A 22,970-nucleotide genomic window follows, 5' to 3' on the forward strand; every position below is an offset into this window, starting at 1 on the left:
GAATGTCTAGTGTATATTGATTTTTTTTTTTTTTTTGTCTGTTAAGCACATGTGTATTATGATGTCCACTAACAGCATTCTATAAACAATAACTCACAAAGCACAAAAGCACAGGTAAAACCAGGGACGTGGAAACCAAAAGTGATCTGAGAATTAATTTTATCAGCCTCTCTTCACAATATAACACTGATTAAATGTCAATCAAGGACAGTGAAGCAGATTCACAAGAATAATATGAAATAAAAACAAAGATGCAATTTAGTATGGTAATAATGATTATTGACCATCTTATTCATAGAGAAAGCAATTCATTTCAAAAGCAATTTTACAGACACTCGACATCAGAATAATTGGAGAATCAGGGCCACATTTAGACTTCTGCAGTCTACTGTAATTGTCACCTCAACGCTTCAGACCAACAAGTGACAGACAGATATTTAAAGACAAGTAATAGCAACTCTATTTCTCACAAATCCCTTTTTTTCTTATCAGAGCATGAGAGATCATTCCAGTTGTTCAGACTGTTTTGAAATAATCAATTCAACACAGTCCTCATTTTTTACCATGATAGTTATTCGGTTCACTTTCAGCCCAGAACCTGAAAAAAAAAAAAAAAAAAAAAAAAAAAAAAATAATAATAATACTAATAATAATAATAATAATAATAATAATAATAATAATAATTTGTGATCAGAACACCTAATGTTTACTCAAAGTTTTCATCTGTTTAATGAGGAATGTCACAAGCAATTCAGTAATCAAAAACACTGGCAGCAGTATAATAGTTTCAAGAGTAAACTGCAGAAGCAGAAGTGAAAATTCAAGGAAAGTATCAGAGATGAGGAGGATATTCTTTTAATATAATGTATTTGTGAGAAGTGTCTTTCGTGGTTGTGCTGATGGGGTTTGTGGAAAAGCTGCATATTCAGCAAATCTTCTTGTTGATGGTCTAATTTTTAACATTAGAAATCAAAGTCTAAAACAAAGAAATCCACATAATTAATGACACAACAGGTGGGAACAATGAACTCATCAAGACAGGCAAAATTAGGTCACAACAGAAACTCAAAACACACAAACATGTAACACTTCACCAAGACCAAAAAAAAAATTAAATTAAGATATTGTCCGCAACCAAAGAACAACCAAAGCATAGATATTTTTGGTTATGTGTTTAACTCAGATGTACGTCACAATATGCTTAGGGTGGTCTTTTGTGTGGTCGCAGATTCCTCTTGGATTTTGTAGCTGCTAACATAGTTTTGTAACTCCGTACATGTGGCTGGGTCTGAGGAGAGTTTCAAACTGGAAGTCTATATCCTTATTAAAGGCCAGAGTCAAATGAAATCACTTCCTGTGTAAATTTAGCAATATTAGGCTTTATAAAAAAATAATAAAAAAAATCAGTGATCATTCTAAAGATCACAACTAATCAGTGAAGATGTACGACAAGACACAGGAGCAAAACATGGAATTTGAGGCCATTTATGAAAGTGATGAAGAGACTACTGGACCTCGAACACTGAGTTACATCAAAGCTAAAAGAAAAGCTCTACAGTGCAGTAAGTAGAAAGTTTCATTTGAAGAAGAAACATTTTAGTAATGTTTAAGGTATTTAGAACTGTTAAATATACCATTTCAGTCACTGTTTTCTCAACTCAAAGTTTCTACATGTGTATTAAATATATTAACACATAATAAATACATTAAAATATTAAACATATTAAAACAAAATAACATTTCTGTTTATTTTTTTTTTCAACTGGATTTTTCTGATAACATAATTATGCTGATATATCAAAGTATGTGAAAAGAACGTAAAAAGGCATGTCTGTAATCCAAAGACGAGGGTAGATTATCTAAACATTATTTCTAATAATGCAGTGTATTAACTAATATTTGTGTGTTATGGTCGTGTTTGTCAGGAGGAAGTAGATGTTTGGTGTTGATCACAGTGGGTCTCGGGCTCATTTGTGTTCTTCTGCTGGTCTTCATCATACTGCAGCACAACACCATCACAGCAGAGAGAGACCTGATCAAGAGTTACAAGAACACAGCTGAAGAGTTCAATCAAACCATCAACAGCTTACAGGACAATTACACTGATCTAATGACTGAAAAACACCAACTGCAGAACAACTTCAACTCTTTGACTCAGAAGAACCTGGAGCTGGAGACCAAAGTCAATGTTCTCACTGCTGAGAAAGACCAGTTACAGAGAGATTTTGACTCTTTGGGTCAGAGGAATCCGGATTTTGAAAGCAAAGTCACGAATCTGAGTGATGAACTGAAGAAGAACGTTTCTAAAGGAGGTTAGTATAAATCTGTTTTTGTATAAGTATTTTCCCCCATAGTTTTCGTTATCTTTTTATGTATAGAGTTTTTAAAGAGTGTGTTTCTATTAGGAAATCAGTGTAGTCTAGATGGCTTGTTCGTTTCCAAAAAGGCGATGAGCTGGTATGCCAGCAGACAGTACTGCAGGGATCGTGGTGGTGATTTGGTCATTATCAAAAGTATAGAGAAGCAGGTGAGTTTGTGTGAGTGAGTTTATGTCTGTTAATGAACAAGAGAATCACACTTACTGTATCTCTGTTTTTATTCACACACAGAGGCTCATGTCTTCCCTAGTCAGTGAGAGAGCGTGGATTGGGTTGTCTGACATAGTGAGCGAGGGCAATTTGACATGGGTGGATAATTCACCACTGAATCAGGGGTAAGAGCTAAAACACTCACAAAAACCACTGCTGATTTATTTTAGTCTTTTGTATTCTCATTAAAAAAATGAGACCATCACAACCTTCAGAAAACAGCTGGAGATATCTTTTCTAAAAACTCAATAATGGCAACAGCCACAATTAAAGGAATATGCTATAAATAAACTGTCTTCTCTGTTTTAGTTTTCTGCATTTTCACTTTACTACTTTAACCTACCTGTGAAACGTGCTTTTGTGGTACTGTGAATAATGTTGGCTATTTTATAATGAATTCTTTGTGACTTTTCCATTTGTTAGTTACAAATAAAGGTATCTGCTTATTTCCTGGTTCCTAAATGAGAAAACTTTGGGGATGTTATAACTGAAAATTTGGGATTCTGAATAATTTGAAATTTGATCCATGTTCAGGTTTTGGTTTGAAGGTGAGCCGAATGACGAAGATGGAAATGAGGACTGTGTTGAAATTATGGCCTTTTCTTCCATCCTGGACAACTGGAATGATCTCCCATGTTCATCGAAGAGAAAAGGGATTTGTGAGAAATAAGGTTCATCCTGTCTTGTTTTGGTTTTACTTATATGATCTTATGGAATTATTATTGTGATTGCAAAATTTCTGCCAAATATACAAAATTACCAGCTGATAATGAGATGATCACTATTCTCTTAGATATAATAAACAAATAAAATATCCTGTTTCTTATGATGTAAATAATGGTGATGGAACACCAATCCTCTGATGTGTTCATGTTTTGCTCCATCACAAGCAGCTCTATATTAATATGATCGTGTTCTACTGTTATCATGTGTCTCGTTTGTCGGTCTGAAGTGTTGAGGTGACAATCACAGTGGACTACAGAAGTGTTCAGATTGCTGTAACACCATATTATTCTGATATTGAGTGTCTATAAAACTGCTCTTGAGTTCATTTGCTTTTTCTTTGAATAAAATGGTGAATTACCATAGTAAACTGCTTTTTTATTTGCATTGCTCTATAGACAGGTTTCCTCCAGTCCAGCAGGACGAAGTGATGCTAAAGTGTTTTTGCAGTAGATTGAAACATGTAAATATCTAATTTGGTAGTACTTAAAATGATTCCAGCTATGAACATTTATGAATAATAATAAAAAAAACCTACAAGGTAGTTTGCCTCAAACCAGCCCCATGGTTAAAGATCAAACAAAACATTAATGACTCAAAGCACTTCCATGATTCAACTGAAGAACTGTTTTGTGAGGTCAGTGTACTGGAGCTCTTCCTCAACAAACAAAACATTTATCAAATGCCATTTTAGTTCTCTTTGGTTTATTTCCAGTGTTTGGCTGAGCCAGCAGATGGTACTGCTATTCATACGCTGAGGCTTTAAATCTTTTACTGGTAGAATCAGGGGCACTTCAGAGTATCAGGGATCACGAGGCAGCATTTCTTCATTCTTACAAGACATGAAAAAATAAAGTGAAGAATCAAAATGAGGATGTGCAATTTATGAAATTGGAAGCAGCTCATGTGCAGTGTCACCACCTTTCTGCTCACTGTTAGGAAGGTTCATACACTTGAGCACTGTGTTAAAGATAGTTTTCACAGTGTGATTAATATGGTTTAAAAGAAAATGTATAGACCTGTGGGAACTGATACCTATTCCAGCATAAACTGTTTTTATCTCAGTTCAGTTTTAACTAAGAGATAAACACAGAGGAAAGAGCAGAAATACAGATGTGTCTAAGGCTGAGTATTTTTTATCTCGTGATGGAAATGGGGATATTGAACATAACAACAAAGGAGCTGAGGAATATCTGCATACAGATGAAGATATTTAACTCTCCTATGTTGTTCAGTCATTTTAGACCGGATTTATTTATTTATTTATTTGTTTATTTTTGAAATTTAAAAACAGTACTTCAGTGGAATGGTAGGAAACCTGATGACTTTTATGGCAGTCGCTATGTGAAAAAAAAAAAAGAAGAAGTGGACTTGTTTCGAAAAAGCTAAATGGTCATAAAAAATTGTCACACTTGTGTTATTTGCAGTCAAAAATGACCACCATTGGAAATGAATGGGAAATACACAAAAATACAAATAATTTTTTGTGTGTACAATCTACAAATCAGCCACAATGCAGAAAAAAGTGCACAGCAATGAAGAGGTGACTCTCCGAATTATCAAGAGTGCAAAATAGTCACATCCTAGTCAACACTTTGATCTCACAGTGATGTCACCATGAGCTCCCAGGATACGCGTGATGAGGTCACAATGTGAGGTCACAGTGCCCTCACTGCACAGAGACTAGGTACCCAGCATGCATTGCAGCATGAAGCTTTTGATTGTCACCGTTGTTGAGATTCATACACTGATTCCTCATCTTTATCTTTGTTTTTTTTTTAAAAGACACAGCAGTTCAAAATACTTGTGACTTATCATGCTTTTAAAATCCTTCATAAATTATTAAACTGTTGGATCCTATGCTTTACAATCAGAAAGCTATTATAACTAAAAACTTTAGATTAGTAACTCCTCATAAAGACTGCATACCAAATCTGGGTGAAGGTTGCATTGTTATCATCAATAACAAACCAATACTACCTGGTTGCAGTCTCATGTTTGTTATTTCTTGCCATAAGGATATCCTTTACAAACACAGTTACAGCAACTGAAAAAATATAATGTTATAAAGTCAAGGATCAAGAGCCCAACTAAAGCACACACTAAACACCTTGATAGTAACGTCAAATAAAACAATAAAACATCCTCTAAATCTCTGTTAATTCTCAATAAGCGCTTTTGTAGATGTCTGACAGAAATAAACCCTTACCAAAAAGTAGTATACTTCAAGTTTATTTTATTAAGTATACTTAAGTAAAGTTCAAGTATATTTTTAAGTATCCTTTATGTAGCAAGTATACAAATATCAGTGTTTTATTAGTATACTTGTAAGTGTACTGTTTCAGTACTCCTTGGGACTAAATTGGCCCACTTTCTAGTATATAAAAGTATACTTTTAAGTATACTTTAAGTATAAAAGTAGCAAACTTTGAGTACACAACTAGGTTACCTCTATGTTTGTAGTTTGTACTGCAATTATACTAAAAGTGAACTTATAGGTATACTAATAGTTTACTAATTAAATACTTGGTACACTTTGAAGTATAGTCTCAGTAAACCACTAGTTTAGCAGTTTTATACTGCAAGTATACTCATAAGTTTTATTTAAGTGAACTTTACATCATACTTTAAGTATACTACTATGTCCCTATTTAGGTTTGAATTTGTATATATTTTTGTTTTATGAATATCTGAACATACAAAACATCCAAAGAAAGAACAGGGTATCTGCTTGTAAACAAAAACATTTTATTCTAGCTTCATGCATTCTTTTTTAAAAAACACTTTAATGTGGGCAAGTTTCATTAAAAATAAAGAAATAACATTTTGAACAAAAAGTTGAAAAAAGACTATGAATTGGATTCAGAATGATAATCAAATTTAGATGTAGTTGATCAACACCCCAAAGCTTGACTGTAATGATCAGATGGTCATGTTACATGTGTTAGTATCTGTTGTTTCTTCTTCTTCACTTGTGTTTTTTTGGAAATTCTGTACAGAAGATGTGGACTAGCGCCCTCTATCATATAGCAATGAAAACACCAAGTAGGGCTCGCTGCAGCCTGCGGTGGACATCCAACCCCGCCCACATCCAAGTGTGACGTCAGAAGTCACGCCCATCCCCGACACAACCCCGCCCACATCCAAGTATGACGTCAGAAGTCACGCCCATCCCGACACAACCCCGCCCACGTCCAAGTGTGACGTAAACGAAAGCCACGCCCGTATCAAATACGTCTCCTCATGTGATTTCCCCATCCCCGTGCCTGGAAACCCGGAAGTATGTTGAAGCAATTTATGGAAGTTAATGGGATCTAAATAAAATAATATTGTCCTTCGTTTTACTAATACACGTTTTCTTATTTTTGTAAAGGATGTCTAGGCTAAAAGCGCACAACTTAAATCTAATATATATTTAATATGTCTAATATACGGAGCTGATTTTGTCATCATAACAGCTCCTAAAACGCTTATGTTGATTAAAGTAGGCTTATTGTCAATTAAAACTTTTAAACCTTACCTTGTTCATTTATGTAATGAGATAAATTCACATTTATTAAAAAACGATTTTGACCTACCCAAGGCAAAATTGAAATGCATCAAATTTAAAAGGGACAATTAGATTTTGGTATTGTAAAAGTATGCAAAATTATTGTAAAAGTTGGTATTGTATAATTGTCATTTAATTTTCTAAAGATTTATTCCACTTATCATAAAGTGTTATTATTTGAATGATAGAATCAACAGTTCCCATATGCAGTAGGCTACACATACTTAGGCTGAATAAAGATTGCATTGATAGATTATATAAGTAACATGACATTGACCTTCAGGCCTTGTTCATCACAACTTGATATGAAACATGTCCAGGTCCTCCACATACTTAAAGATGAATGAAAAAGGCATCCATTGTTTCATTGGGTATTTTATATTTATTATTTTACAAAAATAATTACATGTACAATTTTACAAAAAAAAAAAAAAAATAATAATAATAATAATATACACCACCAGTTTTTGAACAGTAAGATTTTTATTATTTTTTAAAGTCTCTCCTGCTCACCAAGCCAGCATTTATTTGATCCAAAACACAGCAAAAACAGTAATGTGAAATATTTTTACAATTTAAAAGAACTGCTTTCTATTTGAATGTATTTTAAAATGCAGTTTATTCCTGTGATCAAAGCTGAATTTTCTTCATCATTACTCCAGTCTTCAGTGTATTAACATAATAATAATAAAATGTATTTTTGAGCATCAAATCAGCATATTAGAATGAAGGATCATGTGACTGGAGTAAGTCACCTTTGAAATCATAGGAATAAATTTCATTTTAATAGAAATATAGAAAATTGTTATTTTAAATAGCAAAATTATATTACAAAAGCAAAATATTATACAAATATTTTAAAATTGGACTGTTTTTGCTGTACTTCGGAATAAATAAATGCAGGCTTGATGAGCAGAGATATTTCTTTAAAAACATAAAAAAATCTCACTGTTCAAAAACTTTTGAACTGGTTGTTTAACAAAAGGTATGCTCCAAATATTATAAGTCTGAGCAGCTGAATGAGCAGCTGAATGATCAGATAAACAGTTCTTGACATGCAGTACACACACATACATACATAGACTACACAGAGAGATTCCTTGCTTTAATATATCCTCCGATTCTCCCTCCAGGTAGTCTTTGATGGCATTCTGTTGATTTTTACTGTCCATCTGGAGAACGGCAGGCCCTGTCATCTCCCCACAGAATAACCCACGATGACTCTGTACCACGCTGGACCAATGTCCCTTACAAACTTCCACTTTATGTCCTCTTGGGCGCTCCTGTTAAAAATAGAGAATACATACGTGTTGGGGGTATATGTGTCCACTAAAAATTATTTACCTCATCATTCTACATAAACATATTTATGATTTTAAACCACAAAATCAATCAATATCTAAAGAAATGATCTCACCATACCTCCATGCACCACTGCATGGCTTATGTGGTCCTTCAAGTGAACCTGTAACAAGTAATTTTCTTTACTGGTGAAACTGCAGCAGGGACCCCTTAACCCGGAAGAACTGCTCTGCATCAGGCTTGGACTGAAAATGTGTAGAATGCTGTAAAACATGACAAACAAACATTATGTGATCTTTTCGTTAATATAGAAGAATACAAAGATAATTTGTGACATACACAGAGTTATCCAGCAAGACATAATGAAATGATGCGGTTGCCCAACAAAGTTACTGTGCATGGGTACTGTGATCAGAGTATATCATTAAAGATGTCATATGTATGTGAGTGTTTTGTGTGTGTGAGTGTGTGTGTGTGTGTGTGGTTGTGGTGGTGGTGGTGGTGGTGGTGGGGGGGGGGGGGGGCAGGTAAGTACATATGTGTGAGAGGGATGAAGTGTGTGTGTCTGAGTGGGTGAGATGAGTGTTATGTGTGGGGGGGGAAGGGTATTAACACCCAAACACACACACACACACACAAAAACACATACTCACATATATATATATATATACTATGTGTCTCTCTAGTGTGTGTGTACGATGTATGTATGTATATATGTATGTATTTGTGTGTGTGTGTGTGTGTACGCATGCATGCCACGAATACATACATACATACATATATACATACATGTGTGGATATAGACCCCCCCAACATAAAAACACTCATCTCACCCCCCACCCCCAAACACAACACACACCACACACACACACACACACACCACACACATACATATATATGTATATAATATATATATATATATATATATATATATATATATATATATATATAAATAAAAATACTATAAGTATATTTTAAAAGTTGCTAGCAAAGATAACGACACGGCAAACAACAGCTTCTGTGTGAAGTTGAAATTAAAAATACTTACTGTTGTTTATGCACATGCACACAAATGACGGACACATGTCTTAAAGTTGTCACCGTTTGAGTAAAGACCAAAGATATTTTTTTTTATTTACCGACACGGCAAACAACAGCTTCTTTTTTTAGCGGTTTGGTCAAACAATACAAATTATCTTTCTTATCCGATGCTTCTTCCCTGTTTTCAAATGAGTTGAGAATGTGACGTATTTTGACGTGGGCGTGGTCTGTTACGTCACACTTGGATGTGGGCCGGGTTGGATGTCCACCGCCGGATAAATACATAAAAACCAAGAAAACACTGATTCTAGGAGCACAAGTATAGCTTTTTGTAAGTGTAAGTCAAGTATACTTAAATGTCATTTTAAGTATATTTCTGAGGAGTACACAAAGCCCATTTCTGAGAAGTACATAAAAAGTAAACTAAAAGCATACTTTCCTATTTTTAGTTTAAAAGAAGTACTATAGGACATACTAATACTAAATACTAATAGCACACTTGTATAAACTTCTTTTTCGTAAGGGAAGTCAGTCTGGTTAATAATGAGAGAAGCTGGTGATGCTGTTTGTGGAGTTGTTTAATCATTCTCTGCTGAGATCATAAAGGTTTAATGTCTTTTGTATTTCAGTTGATTTCATCGAAGGCTGCGTCTGGAAGTCAGTTGTATGGTTGGAGAAGGTTCTGTTAGCTGAGTGTGCACTCATGAGTTCACCATGTGAGAGCACTGTGATATCACTTTGATAGTGTTGAGAAACAGGATATAGAAAGACCCCTCGGTGACTGATATTTGAACTGCCTTCTCTCAACCTGCTCAACATTTTGAATTCATGATGAGCTCACATATTACTCACACACTGAGTATCACACTATGAGAATGGTGTGATGTCACTGTGATAACAAATAACCCAATTGTTTACTGGGACAGAATTAGAATCCTACTAAGTAGTTTTTATATTTTACACATTCTCCCCACAAGATTTTTTTTTGCAGCAGCGTTCTATATGTATATAGGTATGCTTGGGCTATAATAAGTGTTTTTAAAAATCATATATATATAAATAATAGAAATGTTCGGGGTGGGGATAAATTAAACATGATCTGCAATGACGTCACAATCGTGTTGCACTGTAGTCTATGGAGTAGCCTGAAGAATGCATATGAAGCATACTCGCTCTCTCTGTCAAAATCGAGGGGTCGAGGGTCTGTCCATATAAACTTCCCTTGACCACTTTGCAAAGTGGAACGCACTTCAGAATGGCAGTGGGGAATCCCCCGAGAGTAAGTGCTTAGGGAAGTTTGCGAGTGCATGTCTAAAAATGGAGTGGAACACAGCCTCTGTCTCTTAATGCCACAGCGGTGCAGATTAAAATCATTATTAATTCCCATAATAATTTCAGTTCCAAAATGAGGACTGTATAAAAATGCAGTTTTCCACATATTGTTCCAACCTGAACACCTGGAATGATCTCCCATGCTCCGATTTGGGAGGGGGGGGGTTGTTGTGGTTGTTGCTTCATTAACCCATGCTAAAGAGAAAGCAGGACAAAAGTAATCAAACAAAACTAAGATGCACCGTTTAAGTAATTAAGCTCATATGTCAGATAAGAGTAGCTTAATGCCAGAAAGATGCATACACTAGAACAGTGGTTCCCAACCCTGGTCCTGGAGGCACCCCTACACTGCAATCTTTAATCAAACACACCTGATTCAGGTCATCAGCTCATTAGTAGAGACTCCAAGGTCTGAAATTGGTGTCTAATGTTGCATTTACACTGCAGGTTTTGATGCCCAAATCCGATTTTCTGACTATATCCGATTTTTTTGACGACCCGCTTACATCATCTTTTAAAAGTGACCCGTATCCGATTTTTGCATTTACACTATACACTGCTAAACTACCAAATGCAGACATTCTGACCCGGAAAAGGAAGTAAAACAGCACGAAATACAATGGATGCAGATGCAAATAAAATTATACAGTGTTTTGCTTTCCACAATATTTTGAAAAGTCAACAAAAAAAAAATCAGCAAAACATTGGTCTCGTACGGCGGAGAAAAAAGAGGACTTAAAAGACATGAAACCTCCGCATTGCTCCACTGTGTGTATCCTTCGTCCTCCATTGCGCCTATAATAAGTCATGTGATCTCAGTTGGTGGTGTCCACCTGAGTTGACGTCACTTTTTAAATGACGTACGACCAGTCTTGGGGGTAATGCATTACAAGTAACGCGAGTTACGTAATCAGATTACTTTTTCAAGTAACTAGTAAAGTAACGCATTACTTTTTAATTTACAAGAAAATATCTGAGTTACTTTTTCAAAAAAGTAACGCCAGTTACTTTGTATTCCCATTTTTTGACTGACAAGCCTCCTGTTCCCATATTGGGAGAAATCGGAAGTATGGAGGCGTTGTGTGCGCTGTGTGAACATGATGTTACTGTAGTTCTAGACTAAATGTGAATGTGCATTAATTCATCCCACTCACAAAAAAACAAAAAAACAAAACAGATTTAGTATACATCAAAATTAATCAAAACAGTGAAATGCAAACTCAGAATATGACGCAAACCTGCAATAACTAAATATATTAAATAACACAAATGTATCTATTCCCATTTTATTAACAGTGTCTTTGCTGCTGACCTTTAATGATCCAGTTCAACCATACTAATAATCAAAAATGACTTTAGATAAACTAACAATTGTGCTTCATTGTTTTTTTTTATTGCTGCTGAAGAGTGTTGAACCTTCTTCTCCTGTGTTCTACTGTACAGACATGAATTTACTTTTCCTTCAGCCTGAGGTTTATTCATTACACTTTTTGGTGTGAAAGGACTTTTACATTTGCTATAAATAGAACTTCTAATATTGAAAACAATCAAGCCCTGCTCATATTTAAAAAGTAACGTGAAAGTAACGCAAAAGTAATGTAACACATTACTTTCCATAAAAAGTAACTAAGTAACGTATTTAGTTACTTTTTTAGGGAGTAACGCAATATTGTAAGGCATTACTTTTAAAAGTAACTTTCCCCAACACTGCGTACGACTCGCATTTACTGGGGAATATCCGATTTGTCTGCTTACATGGCACATGCAAATGCACGTATCCGATTCACATCCGATTTATTACCACATATGAATGAGGCCTGAATCCGATCTGAGAAAATCGGAATCCATGCGGTTTTTTCCTGCTTACACGTTCACCGGTCATATCCGATCTGTGCCACATGAGAGGAAAAAATCGGAATTGGGTCACTTGAACCATGCAGTGTAAATGGGGCCTTAGAGAAAGAAGATATGCAAAATGTGCAGTGTTGGGGTGCCTCCAGGACCAGTGTTGGGAACCACTGCACTAGAGGGCCCAGAGATAATTCTCCCACAAGGATTAATTCACTGTGGAATCTTTGTTTAGTAGGCTTCTCTCTAAAAGCCTTCTCATTTGCCTAAAGACAAAGGTGGATTACTTACAAAGGTAAAATTGAAATGCTATAACTAATAATATGTGGTGAATTATGAAGCTAGATTGATCTCAATAATAATTTGCGCAAAAGACAATCTTTTTTTGGTGATTTTTGGGGGTTTATTTATGGTTCCATTGTAGTGTTTAGTGAAGAGGTTATTTTTTATAGGCCCATTACAAATGACATCTGCTAGAATCTGCCATTTAGAACCATTTTCAGTTTAAGAAGGCTTATTATAATAAGTATGATACAGACTTTATGGCTGGTGTGAATTTTATGAGTCAGCAGAAGGTGCTGGTGTCGATACTTTTGAGGCTTTGAATGTTTTCCAGGTGCACTGAGAAATTTAAGAGCTTCATGACTCACAAGGCATCATTTCCTCATGCTCAGGAGCTTGGACGCTAAGAAAATAAAACGAGGATGCACAGTTTATGAAGTAAAAAGCAGTTAATCAGAAATGTCAGAAAGTAAAATACACTGTTCATACAGTAGACGGTGCTGATGATCATTCTCACACTGTATATTAATAAACAGTTCATGTAAGCTCCATCACAAGCAGCACTTTTAATGATCGTAGCTGTTGTGAAACGGCTTCTGAATTTAATTGATTTTCTTTCAATAAAATGGTCAATTGAGAGTATTATCACAGCATTTTTGTTTTCAATCCATACTTCATCTTTGTGTATCTGCTTTATTGCTGTATGGAGAGATTTCCTCCAGTCCAGCAGGACACAGCAGAGAGCAGGTTTATCAGACTGAAGTGATCAGAGAGGAAGACAAACATCAGAACCTGAGCACTTACTGCTGTGTTTCCTGCATCATCAATATAAAGGTCCAGTTTGGCCTGTTTAAGGCTGCTTGAGTTTATTTGAGTGTTCACAGACTCCTCTTGTTGGCTTCTGAAGCTGATAACATATGGTTGATTGTACAAAGGACAAACATAGCAGTACAGCTCTGCAGAGAGTTTTTAAGTGTGACTGAAGGACTTTATTCCCGTCAAAGGGCAGTGTGAAGTGAAACCACTTCCTGTGTAAATTTAACAGTATTTAAAAAAAAAAAAAAAAAAAAAAAAACATTCTAAATATGACAGTTCACTGTGAAGACACACTATCAGACACCGTGAATAATGGATTTAGAGGCTATTTATGAAAATGTTGAACGCAGAGATATTCAGAAAACAACTGGTCCTCAAACTCAGAGTCAAAGCCAAGATGAAGGAAAAGATCTAAAGCACAGTAAGCAGAAAATTTTAAAATAGTGAGATAGTGTCACACATAGTTTCAATACTGCGGAACTGAAAACTGTTACATTTAAATGAATATCTTGTGTAGGAACAATATCAGAGTTTCTGCTTTTATTTGAAGTGTATTAACATCAAGTTTTTTTTCTACTTACTTGTTCAACATGTTATTGTATGCATATTTTATTGTACAGGAAATGCAGATGTTTGTCTTATAAAAAGAGCATGCTTTAAAAAAAAAGTCCTGTCTATAATCTAAATAAAAACTTATTTTTAAAAGCTGATTTAAAACATTATGTTGTCAGTAGTTATAATTTTGAAATTTGTGTTTTCTTCCTGTTTGTCAGGAGGAAGTAGATGTTTGGTGTTGATCACAGTGGGTCTCGGGCTCATTTGTGTTCTTCTGCTGGTCTTCATCATACTGCAGCACAACACCATCACAGCAGAGAGAGACCTGATCAAGAGTTACAAGAACACAGCTGAAGAGTTCAATCAAACCATCAACAGTTTACAGGACAATTACACTGATCTAATGACTGAAAAACACCAACTGCAGAACAACTTCAACTCTTTGACTCAGAAGAACCTGGAGCTGGAGACCAAAGTCAATAATCTCACTGCTGAGAAAGACCAGTTACAGAGAGATTTTAAATCTCTGAATGAGAAGAATGTTTCAGGTTGGTTTTTCATGTCCACTGAGTTGAAGAACTGGTCTGACAGCAGACAGTACTGCAGGGAGCGTGGAGCTGATCTGGTCATTATCAACACTGAAGAGAAGCAGGTGAGTTTGTGTGAGTGTCTGTTAATGAATGAGAGAAATCACACTTATTCCTTGTTATTACTATTCACACAGAGACACATATCTTCATTCACCAAGGAGAGAGTGTGGATTGGTTTGTCTGACAGAGAGAACGAGGGCATCATGAAATGGGTGGATAATTCCCCTCTGAAACAAGGGTAAGAGTTAAAAATCAACCTCCAGAAAAAAACTCCTGGACAAAGCTCTTCCAAAACACCACAACTAAAACCACTTTAAATACTGTAAATTCTATTAAGAAAACTTTTCCTCTGTCTTATTCTTTTCTGCATTTTCACTTCTGCTCAAGCTTCTGTATTACTTTAGTTTACTCTCAAAATATGCTGTTATACTGTGAGTATTGTTGATACATAAAGTTGTCGTCCTGAATAATTAAACATTTGATACATGTTGTTCAGGTTTTGGCTCAAAGGTGAGCCGAATGACCAAAATGCAAATGAGGACTGTATTGAACTGATGCCTTCAAATCCGGTCCTGAACAACTGGAATGATCTGCCATGTTCAGCGAAGAGAAACGTTTTTTGTGAGAAATAGGGTTCATCCCATCTTGTTGTGGTTTTGCTTCTTTATATAATAGAGTCATTCTTATTGCAAATTCATAATTTTTGATTGAGGTCCCTGTCTTCAAAAAACTGTCAGTTGATATGATTTTTTTTTTAGAAGGAAAATGCAAAATTAATATTATTTTCTTAACGCTTTAATAATCTTCTGTTTCTCGTGGCATGTATCAGGGTGATATGAGACACCAGACCTCTGATGTGTTCATGTTTTGCTCCATCACAAGCAGCTCTGTATTAATATAATCTTATTCTAGCTGTTATCATGAGTCTCATTTGTTTCTCTGAAGTGTTGAGGAGACAATCACAGTAGAAGTCTAAAGTGTATTGAGTGTATGCTGAGTGTCTGTAAAACTGCTTTTGAGTTGAATTGCTTTCTGTTTGAACTAAATGTTCAGTTACTATCATTACCATAGTAAACCTAGCATTTTTTTTTTTTCATTTTATACTTTATGCTTGTATATTTGGTTTATAGCCAGTCCAGTCCAGCAGGTCGCAGCAGAGAGCAGGTTAATCAGACTGAAGTGATCAGAGAGGAAGACAAACATCAGAGTCAGACAGTTGCCTTGTCCAAATACCCACACTTGCGGTCTTTGCACTTCATCACTTGACTACTTAAAGTATATGACGTATTTCCTGTATTTTGTCCAAGTGTTCAAGCGAGCAAGAAGACCACAAGTGTGTGTACAACTTTTCATTACCTGATGGAACACACTTGTAGTGTTGTAAAAATGCAGGTGTTTACAGAGTTTTAATTTTAATTTTCAGTACTTTCCATTTTAAAATAAACTTCTAAATGTCTGTTCAGTAGTCCCTAAACAGATGACAATTTAATTTCTGGTGCTTCTAATTAAGTGATAAAAAGCAGTTGCAAATGATGAACAAAATAAATATACTCACCTTTGCAGCAATAAAACGTGTAGCACTTTTTTTTACTACCAAATTATATGTAATATCTTATTATTATTAATATTTAACTTACATTAAAAAGGTTTCCGTGACCTCTCATGATCTTGGCAAAAAGTCTCATGAATTTATTCAGATCATGATGCATGATGGGATACGCTCAGCCTTGAATAGCGGGGATTTAGTGTGTGTTTAGGGCACTGCGCTTCAGCGTTTTTTAAGACCTGGGACAGTCTTGACAGTCTTCCTATCGTGCACACGTGTTCTCAAGTGGCCAAGACTGCAAGTGTGGGTATTTGGACAAGGCAATTGTTTTTCTACCAATTTGTGGAAGTTTTTATGTTTCAATCTTAGGATTTACTTTTAACACCTAAGTAATTTCAAAATTGAAGATTAATGAATAAAAACTACACATTATTTTGGCTTCAGTCAGTCCTGTGGACCAAAAAAAAAAAAAAAATATTCCTGAAACTGTTCAGTTGTGGGTAACATATATACCATTGCATCCAGTTTTATCTAAATATCCAGTTTTGCACATGTAAAATCATGTAAAACAGTTAATTTCAAATGGTGAAATATGCAGCTTAAATTGATATTGTCACGTGTATGATTGTATGACATCTGAACTTGCTATAACTTGACCTTTAGAGAGCTGCGGCACATTAGGAAAGCCCACTGATCATTAATAAAGAATTACTGTATACAGAACGACTCTACTGACATTATCTTAGCCATTGTGGTACTGTAATTATTGTTAATTTGTGAACTGTTGAAATGATAAAAGATCTCTCACGCTCAAATATTGTTTCAGACTGCAGGCCAGCTACAGTGGTCAAACTTCTGAAAAAAACATCAGCTTCAGGGCAACTTCAACTCTTTGTGGTTAAGTTGAAGTTGGAGACCAGATTCAATGACTTAAATTGTTGAGAAGTGCAAATAACAGATTCATTTTTCAGTTTCCTGGCTATGAAGTAGAATCCTGCTGTTCTTCTGTCATTCAAATTCAACTCCAAGATATGTATGTGTACCATCTTATTTAAAAATGGCAGAACAGTGACACCTACTGAGAAAGTGTGACTGTCCTGTTGTCACCCATTTGTTTATTTGCTCTAAACAGGAAATCATCATCCCACAATCTCTGTTTATTTCTAACCCTAACATCCTCTCTGTCTCTTAATGCCACAGTGGTGTGGATTAAAAACATTATTAAAGGATAGTTCAGCCAAAAATAAAAATTACCCCATGACTTCCTCAAACTCAAGCCATCCTAAGTGTGTATGACTTTCTTCTTTCAGGCGAATAATCAAAGTTATATTTTAAAAAGTCCTGGCTCTTTCAAGCTTTATATTGGCAGTGAATGTGGAGATTTTGTAGCCCCCAAAAAGTGCATCCTTCCATCATAAAAAGTACTCCAAATGGCTCCGAGGGGTTATTAAAGGCCTTCTGAAGCAATGTGTTTGTGTAATAAAAATATCCATATTTACAACTTTATAAACCGTAATCTCTAGTTTCAGCTAACTGTCGTACACACCTTCATGAGAGAGAGGCATTCCAGTGGACGATGTAGGCCTTTCAGTTCCAGTCCCTTGTCACCATTACATAGGTCCAGTTAAGCCTGTTTCAGGGTGTTTGAGTCCATTTTGATGGTCACAGGTTCCTCTTGTTGGATATTGTAGCTGCTAACATAATCATTGGAAAATACAGTAGTATGAATTTATAGAGAGTTTTAGAATGAGAATGAAAGACTAGATTTGAACTAATGAAACCACTTCCTGTGTATGGTTTGCACTATTTAAAAACATGCTGCACATTATAAAGACCACACCTCAATTGTGCACACATACTGTACTCTTCTGTAAGTAAGAGCAAATCATGGAATCAGGGACCTTTTATGTATGCAGAAATATTAATAACAGATCTGGACCTCCAACACAGAGTCGCTGGCAGGATGAAGGAAAAGCTTGAAAGAAAAGTAAGCAGAAAGTTTAATTTGAAACAATGGCGGCGGCGCAGATGGTATCGCTAGTGTTTGTGGGGATGAGAATACTAAATTTACAAGTACTATAAAATACTAGTAATTTTCTGTTTACGTTTTCAGCATATATTCTTGTTTGCATATTTTACCATATACAGTACGTTTTACATTTGCAATAATTCCAGATATTTGTCATTATAAAAAATAAAAATAAATTATTAAAAGCCTCATCACTGATCTACTAACAAGATAAATTATTTACAAAGGTTGATTTGAAATGTTATATATAAATAATATGCAGTAAAAAAAAAAAAAAAAAAAAAAAAAAAAGCTATTCATTAATATTTGTGTGTTTTCTTCCTGTTTGTCAGGAGGAAGTGGATGTTTGGTGTTGATCACAGTGGGTCTCGGGCTCATTTGTGTTCTTCTGCTGGTCTTCATCATACTGCAGCACATCACCATCACAGCAGAGAGAGACCTGATCAAGAGTTACAAGAACACAGCTGAAGAGTTCAGTCAAACCATCAACAGCTTACAGGACAATTACACTGATCTAATGACTGAAAAACACCAACTGCAGAACAACTTCAACTCTTGCAGTCACAAGTACATGGAGCTGGAGACCAGAGTCAAAGATCTCACTGCTGAGAAAATCCAGTTACAGGGAAACATTGAATCTTTGAATCAGCAGAAACGGAAGTTAGAAAGCAGAGTCAGGTCTCTGAGTGAGGAACTAAAGAAATAAACATCTGAAGGAGGTAAGTACAAATCTTTGGAAGCTGCCACAGTCGAGTAAAAAAATATATATGATTCTGTTAGTCACAATAATACAGAGCCCCTTAAGGGACATTTGTTTGTGGAAAAAATACATGGTTCTCTCACAAAACTTTTGCGCTCTTTCACAAAGATATTTGGCTTCTCTCGCAAAACCAGTTAAAAACTTATTATCATAATACTGATGGATCTCTGCTATAAAAACACATTTCTACTAAAAACATAAACTTAACAAGACATCATATAAACTAAATTCTGGATGAAATAATCAAGCCTGATCACTCAATGTTGATTATGATATTTATTTATTTATTTTATTTAGCACACAAGTGATGATAAATACAGTAATCATGTTAGAAACGAAATAAACAAAAGAATCTCTTTTCAAAATTAATAATAATAATAATAATAATAATGTTTTTTTGAGTAACAAATCAGAATATTAGAATGATTTCTGAAAGAGTGTGTGACTGGAGTAATGATGCTAAAAATTCAGCTTTGAAAGTCAGTTTTGATTGTTCCTAATAAACTGTTTAACTGCACTCGCAAGTGAATCTCAAGTTATTTTGTGGGATAATTAAATATATTCTAAATAAACTACAAACCTAAAATTACATACATTTATTTTGTCCTCACATTCTTTCTTGTAACTCATCCCTCTCGGTCACTCACCTGCCTGAATGGCTCATTATGCAGCTCATTATGTGGGTCTTTGTCTTCTCAGGTGTGAATTCATGATAGTTGACGCCTACTCGCATATGCCCTTTTGAAACAAAAAGTGTCTTAGAAATTTTAAATTAATCTATTGTTTTCTGTGAGTGAGTAAACAAGATGATTTTCACATCATTTTGAAGCAAAAATTCTAGGCTACAAGCTCCAGTTTGACAGTCTTGTGAACAAATGCTCTGTATGTGTTTTATGACCTTATTTCAGTGACTTCAAAATTTTAGTTTTTTACTAACCACGCATAAACGTTGTTTTCTCAAAAACACAATCATGTACATGCATACTATTTACATATTATTGTAGCCCAGTTTGTACTGATTACAGTGTTATTAGACTTTAGCCATGTATCTATTTATAAGCAACTGAAAAAAGCACAAAAGTCAGGGGATGTAAAAATTTCTCCAGGCCCCCAAAACCCCCTAGACCTCAGAGGGTTAAGGAATTGTCCTATTGCAAGTATGCCTTTACTTCTTATGTAATACCTTTGTATTATAACAAAATACAATTGTTATTGGGATTGTTTTATCGAGAAAATGGTTTATTAAGAAAGACACCACACATGATATTGTATTTGATTTATTAAGAAAGTGGTTCATTAAGAAAGACACCACACATGATATTGTATTTGATTTATTAAGAAAGCGGTTTATTAAGAAAGACACCACACATGTTATTGTGTTTGAATTATATTTATTTTATTGAGAAAGTGGTTTAAGTAAAACACCACACTTGTTGTTTTAAGCATTTATTAAGAAAACGTTTATAACATTTATGAGGATACGGAAGAGGATTAGGGCCAAGCAATAATAAAAAAATAAAACCATCTCGAGATTAAAGTCATTATATTGCGAGATTAAACTCATTAAATTTCAAGAAAAAAAGTCGAAATACAGTCTTGAGAATAAACTCATTAAATATCGAGAATAAAGTTGTTGTGCTTCGAGATTAAACTCATTAAATTTCGAGAAAAAAAGTCAAAATACAATCAGAATAAAAAACTCAATTAAATATCGAGAATAAAGTCGTTGTGTTTCGAGATTAAACTCGTTAAATTTCGAGAAAAAAAATGTAGAAATACAATCTTGAGAATAAACTCATTAAATATCGAGAATAAGTCGTTGTGTTTCGAGAAAAAAAATCTTTAAATTTCGAGAAAAAAAAAGTCGAAATACAATCTTGAGAATAAACTCATTACATTACACGCCATTAATGGCAATGCCGTACGGTTTTAATTTACCATAGCTGTCCAAGTCCCAGAGTGCATTTGGGTGAAGCCAGCCGATAACCGTGCATTTGTCCTCTGGTTGTCATTTCATGTTGGACAAAAGCGAGTAGCCTACATCGCGCAAATTGGACTGATTTTTTTCTTCTAAAAAGACCTAGCCGCTTGCAAATTCTCTTTAAAAGTTCGTGTGCTAATTATTATTGTGTCATAATTAGCTACAGTTGATAGTATTTCTTTGTTACTGAAAGAAAGTCTAAAATATAGCTTGACTAAGTGATCCAACTCTGCCATGTCCTCTATAGGCTATGCAATGAACACTGATCGAATGCGTTATTCTCTACATTTAATTTCGACTTTTTTTTTCCCGAAACACAACGACTTTATTCTCGAAATTAAATGAGTTTATTCTCACGATTATTTCGACTATTTTTCTCGAAATTTAACAAGTTTTTTTCTCGAAACACAACGACTTTATTCTCGAAAATTAAATGTGTTTATTCTCAAAATTTTATTTCGACTTTTTTTCTCGAAATTGAACGAGTTTAATCTCGCAATATAATGACTTTAATCTCGAGATGGTTTTATTTATTTTTTATTATTGCTTGGCCCTAATCCTCTTCCGTATAAGGAAGAGCACAGCTAGAGTCCTGCAAAAAATCCCAAAGATGAATAATGAGAATATGCAAGGCCTTTTATAAACAACTTCTTAGGGGATTTCCAGTATGATGGAACAAGACATTGTGATCTACCTGCTGTCTATAAAAGACTGAAATGCTATGATGAATCAGATGCTGCTTTGAGATCACCTAAAAACCTTCCCAGGCACCAGAACCATTGCTGATATTGCCTTTACCAAAGAACTTTTACATATTTATACTTTATTTAATACTTATATACATTAGTTGTAGAATATTTGTACTGCTTACTTACTAGTTGTAATAAATAAACTGACTTGTATTTATATAACACAAGTCTGCCTCCCCTGGCATTGATTTATATCTAAGCCGGAACAGACCACAGAGAAGTCTTCTGTGACCTGTTTTGTAAGTATGAACTCAGATGCTTACGAGATAGGACAGATTTGACTTACTTTACCTAACCTGAGAATAAATATAATAAGGTAGAAGGTGTAGGAAATTAAACACCATAAAACAGTGCATATAGTTCTTGGAGGGTGGGCAGGGGAGCACCAATAATCCGTTCAGCAGTCCAAACCGTCCTCTGTAGTCTTCTGATGTCTGATTTTGACAACCAAACCAGACAGTTATTGAAGTGCACAGGACAGATTCAATGAAGGCTGAGTAGAACTGTTTCAGCAGCTCCTGTGGTAGGTTGAATTTCCTCAGCTGGCGAAGGAAGTACAGCCTTTTTTGGATCCCTTTAGCAATGGAGTCTATGTTAATGTCCCACTTCACATCCTGAGAGATGGTGGTGCACAGGAACCTGAACGACTCCACTATTGTTACAGTGCTGTCCATGATGGTGAGTGGGTGGAGTGCAGGTGGTTCCACCTAAAGTCCACAACCATCTCTACAGTTTTGAGCGTGTTCAGCTCCAGGTTGTTGTGACTGCACCAGACAGCCAGCTCTTTAACCTCCTGTCTGTAAGCAGACTCGTCTCCGTCCTGGATGAGACAGATGACCAATGACTGTTATGATTTTAGATTTTAGAGATTTTTATTAAAAAAAAAATCTCTTAAGATTTTAGAGCGCTCATGCTATAATCCTTTCGTTAGACAAACAGGACAGCTGATTTGGTGGTTGCCTATTAACATAAAAAAACGGCAGCACACTGCACTTTTTTAAAAGTCACCAAAAAAATGTAGTGCAGTGCACCTCACATTTTCAGACCTAAAAAACGTGTTTGGTCTGATCAGGTGCCTAACTGTGTACTGTTAGGGCACTCAGAGTGTACATTGAGCACTCTGGATTGTTCAGACAATCAGAACAGCTCTTTGTATGCTTTGGAGGCTGCTCAAAAGGGCTGCCAGTCACAAAGCAGAGATTGTCTCACTGGATAGTAGATGCTGTAGCCTGGCGAGCGTGATTTCACCAAGTACAACATGTTCCTGGATCAACATCC

General features: G+C 35.2%; 3 protein-coding genes across 3 annotated transcripts in view; 2 read left to right on the forward strand and 1 right to left on the reverse strand.

Moving 5' to 3' along the window:
- LOC109063851 (CD209 antigen-like protein D) overlaps positions 1–22,970 on the reverse strand; it is a 108,356-nt gene that overhangs the window by 54,942 nt on the left and 30,444 nt on the right. The window lies entirely within an intron of this gene.
- LOC109056597 (C-type lectin domain family 4 member G-like) lies at positions 657–3,676 on the forward strand. The gene is made up of 5 exons (XM_042717257.1): positions 657–1,562; positions 1,926–2,312; positions 2,406–2,527; positions 2,610–2,713; positions 3,123–3,676. The coding sequence occupies exons 1-5, from the start codon at positions 1,442–1,444 to the stop codon at positions 3,256–3,258; spliced, it is 870 nt and encodes a 289-aa protein (XP_042573191.1). The 5' UTR covers positions 657–1,441; the 3' UTR covers positions 3,259–3,676.
- LOC109074252 (CD209 antigen-like protein E) lies at positions 13,716–15,984 on the forward strand. The gene is made up of 4 exons (XM_042717258.1): positions 13,716–13,903; positions 14,256–14,689; positions 14,762–14,865; positions 15,124–15,984. Exons 1-4 carry the CDS (start codon positions 13,795–13,797, stop codon positions 15,257–15,259), a joined length of 783 nt encoding a protein of 260 aa, XP_042573192.1. The 5' UTR covers positions 13,716–13,794; the 3' UTR covers positions 15,260–15,984.

This window comes from Cyprinus carpio, chromosome B1 (assembly GCF_018340385.1).
Source record: "Cyprinus carpio isolate SPL01 chromosome B1, ASM1834038v1, whole genome shotgun sequence".
NCBI lineage: Eukaryota > Metazoa > Chordata > Actinopteri > Cypriniformes > Cyprinidae > Cyprinus > Cyprinus carpio.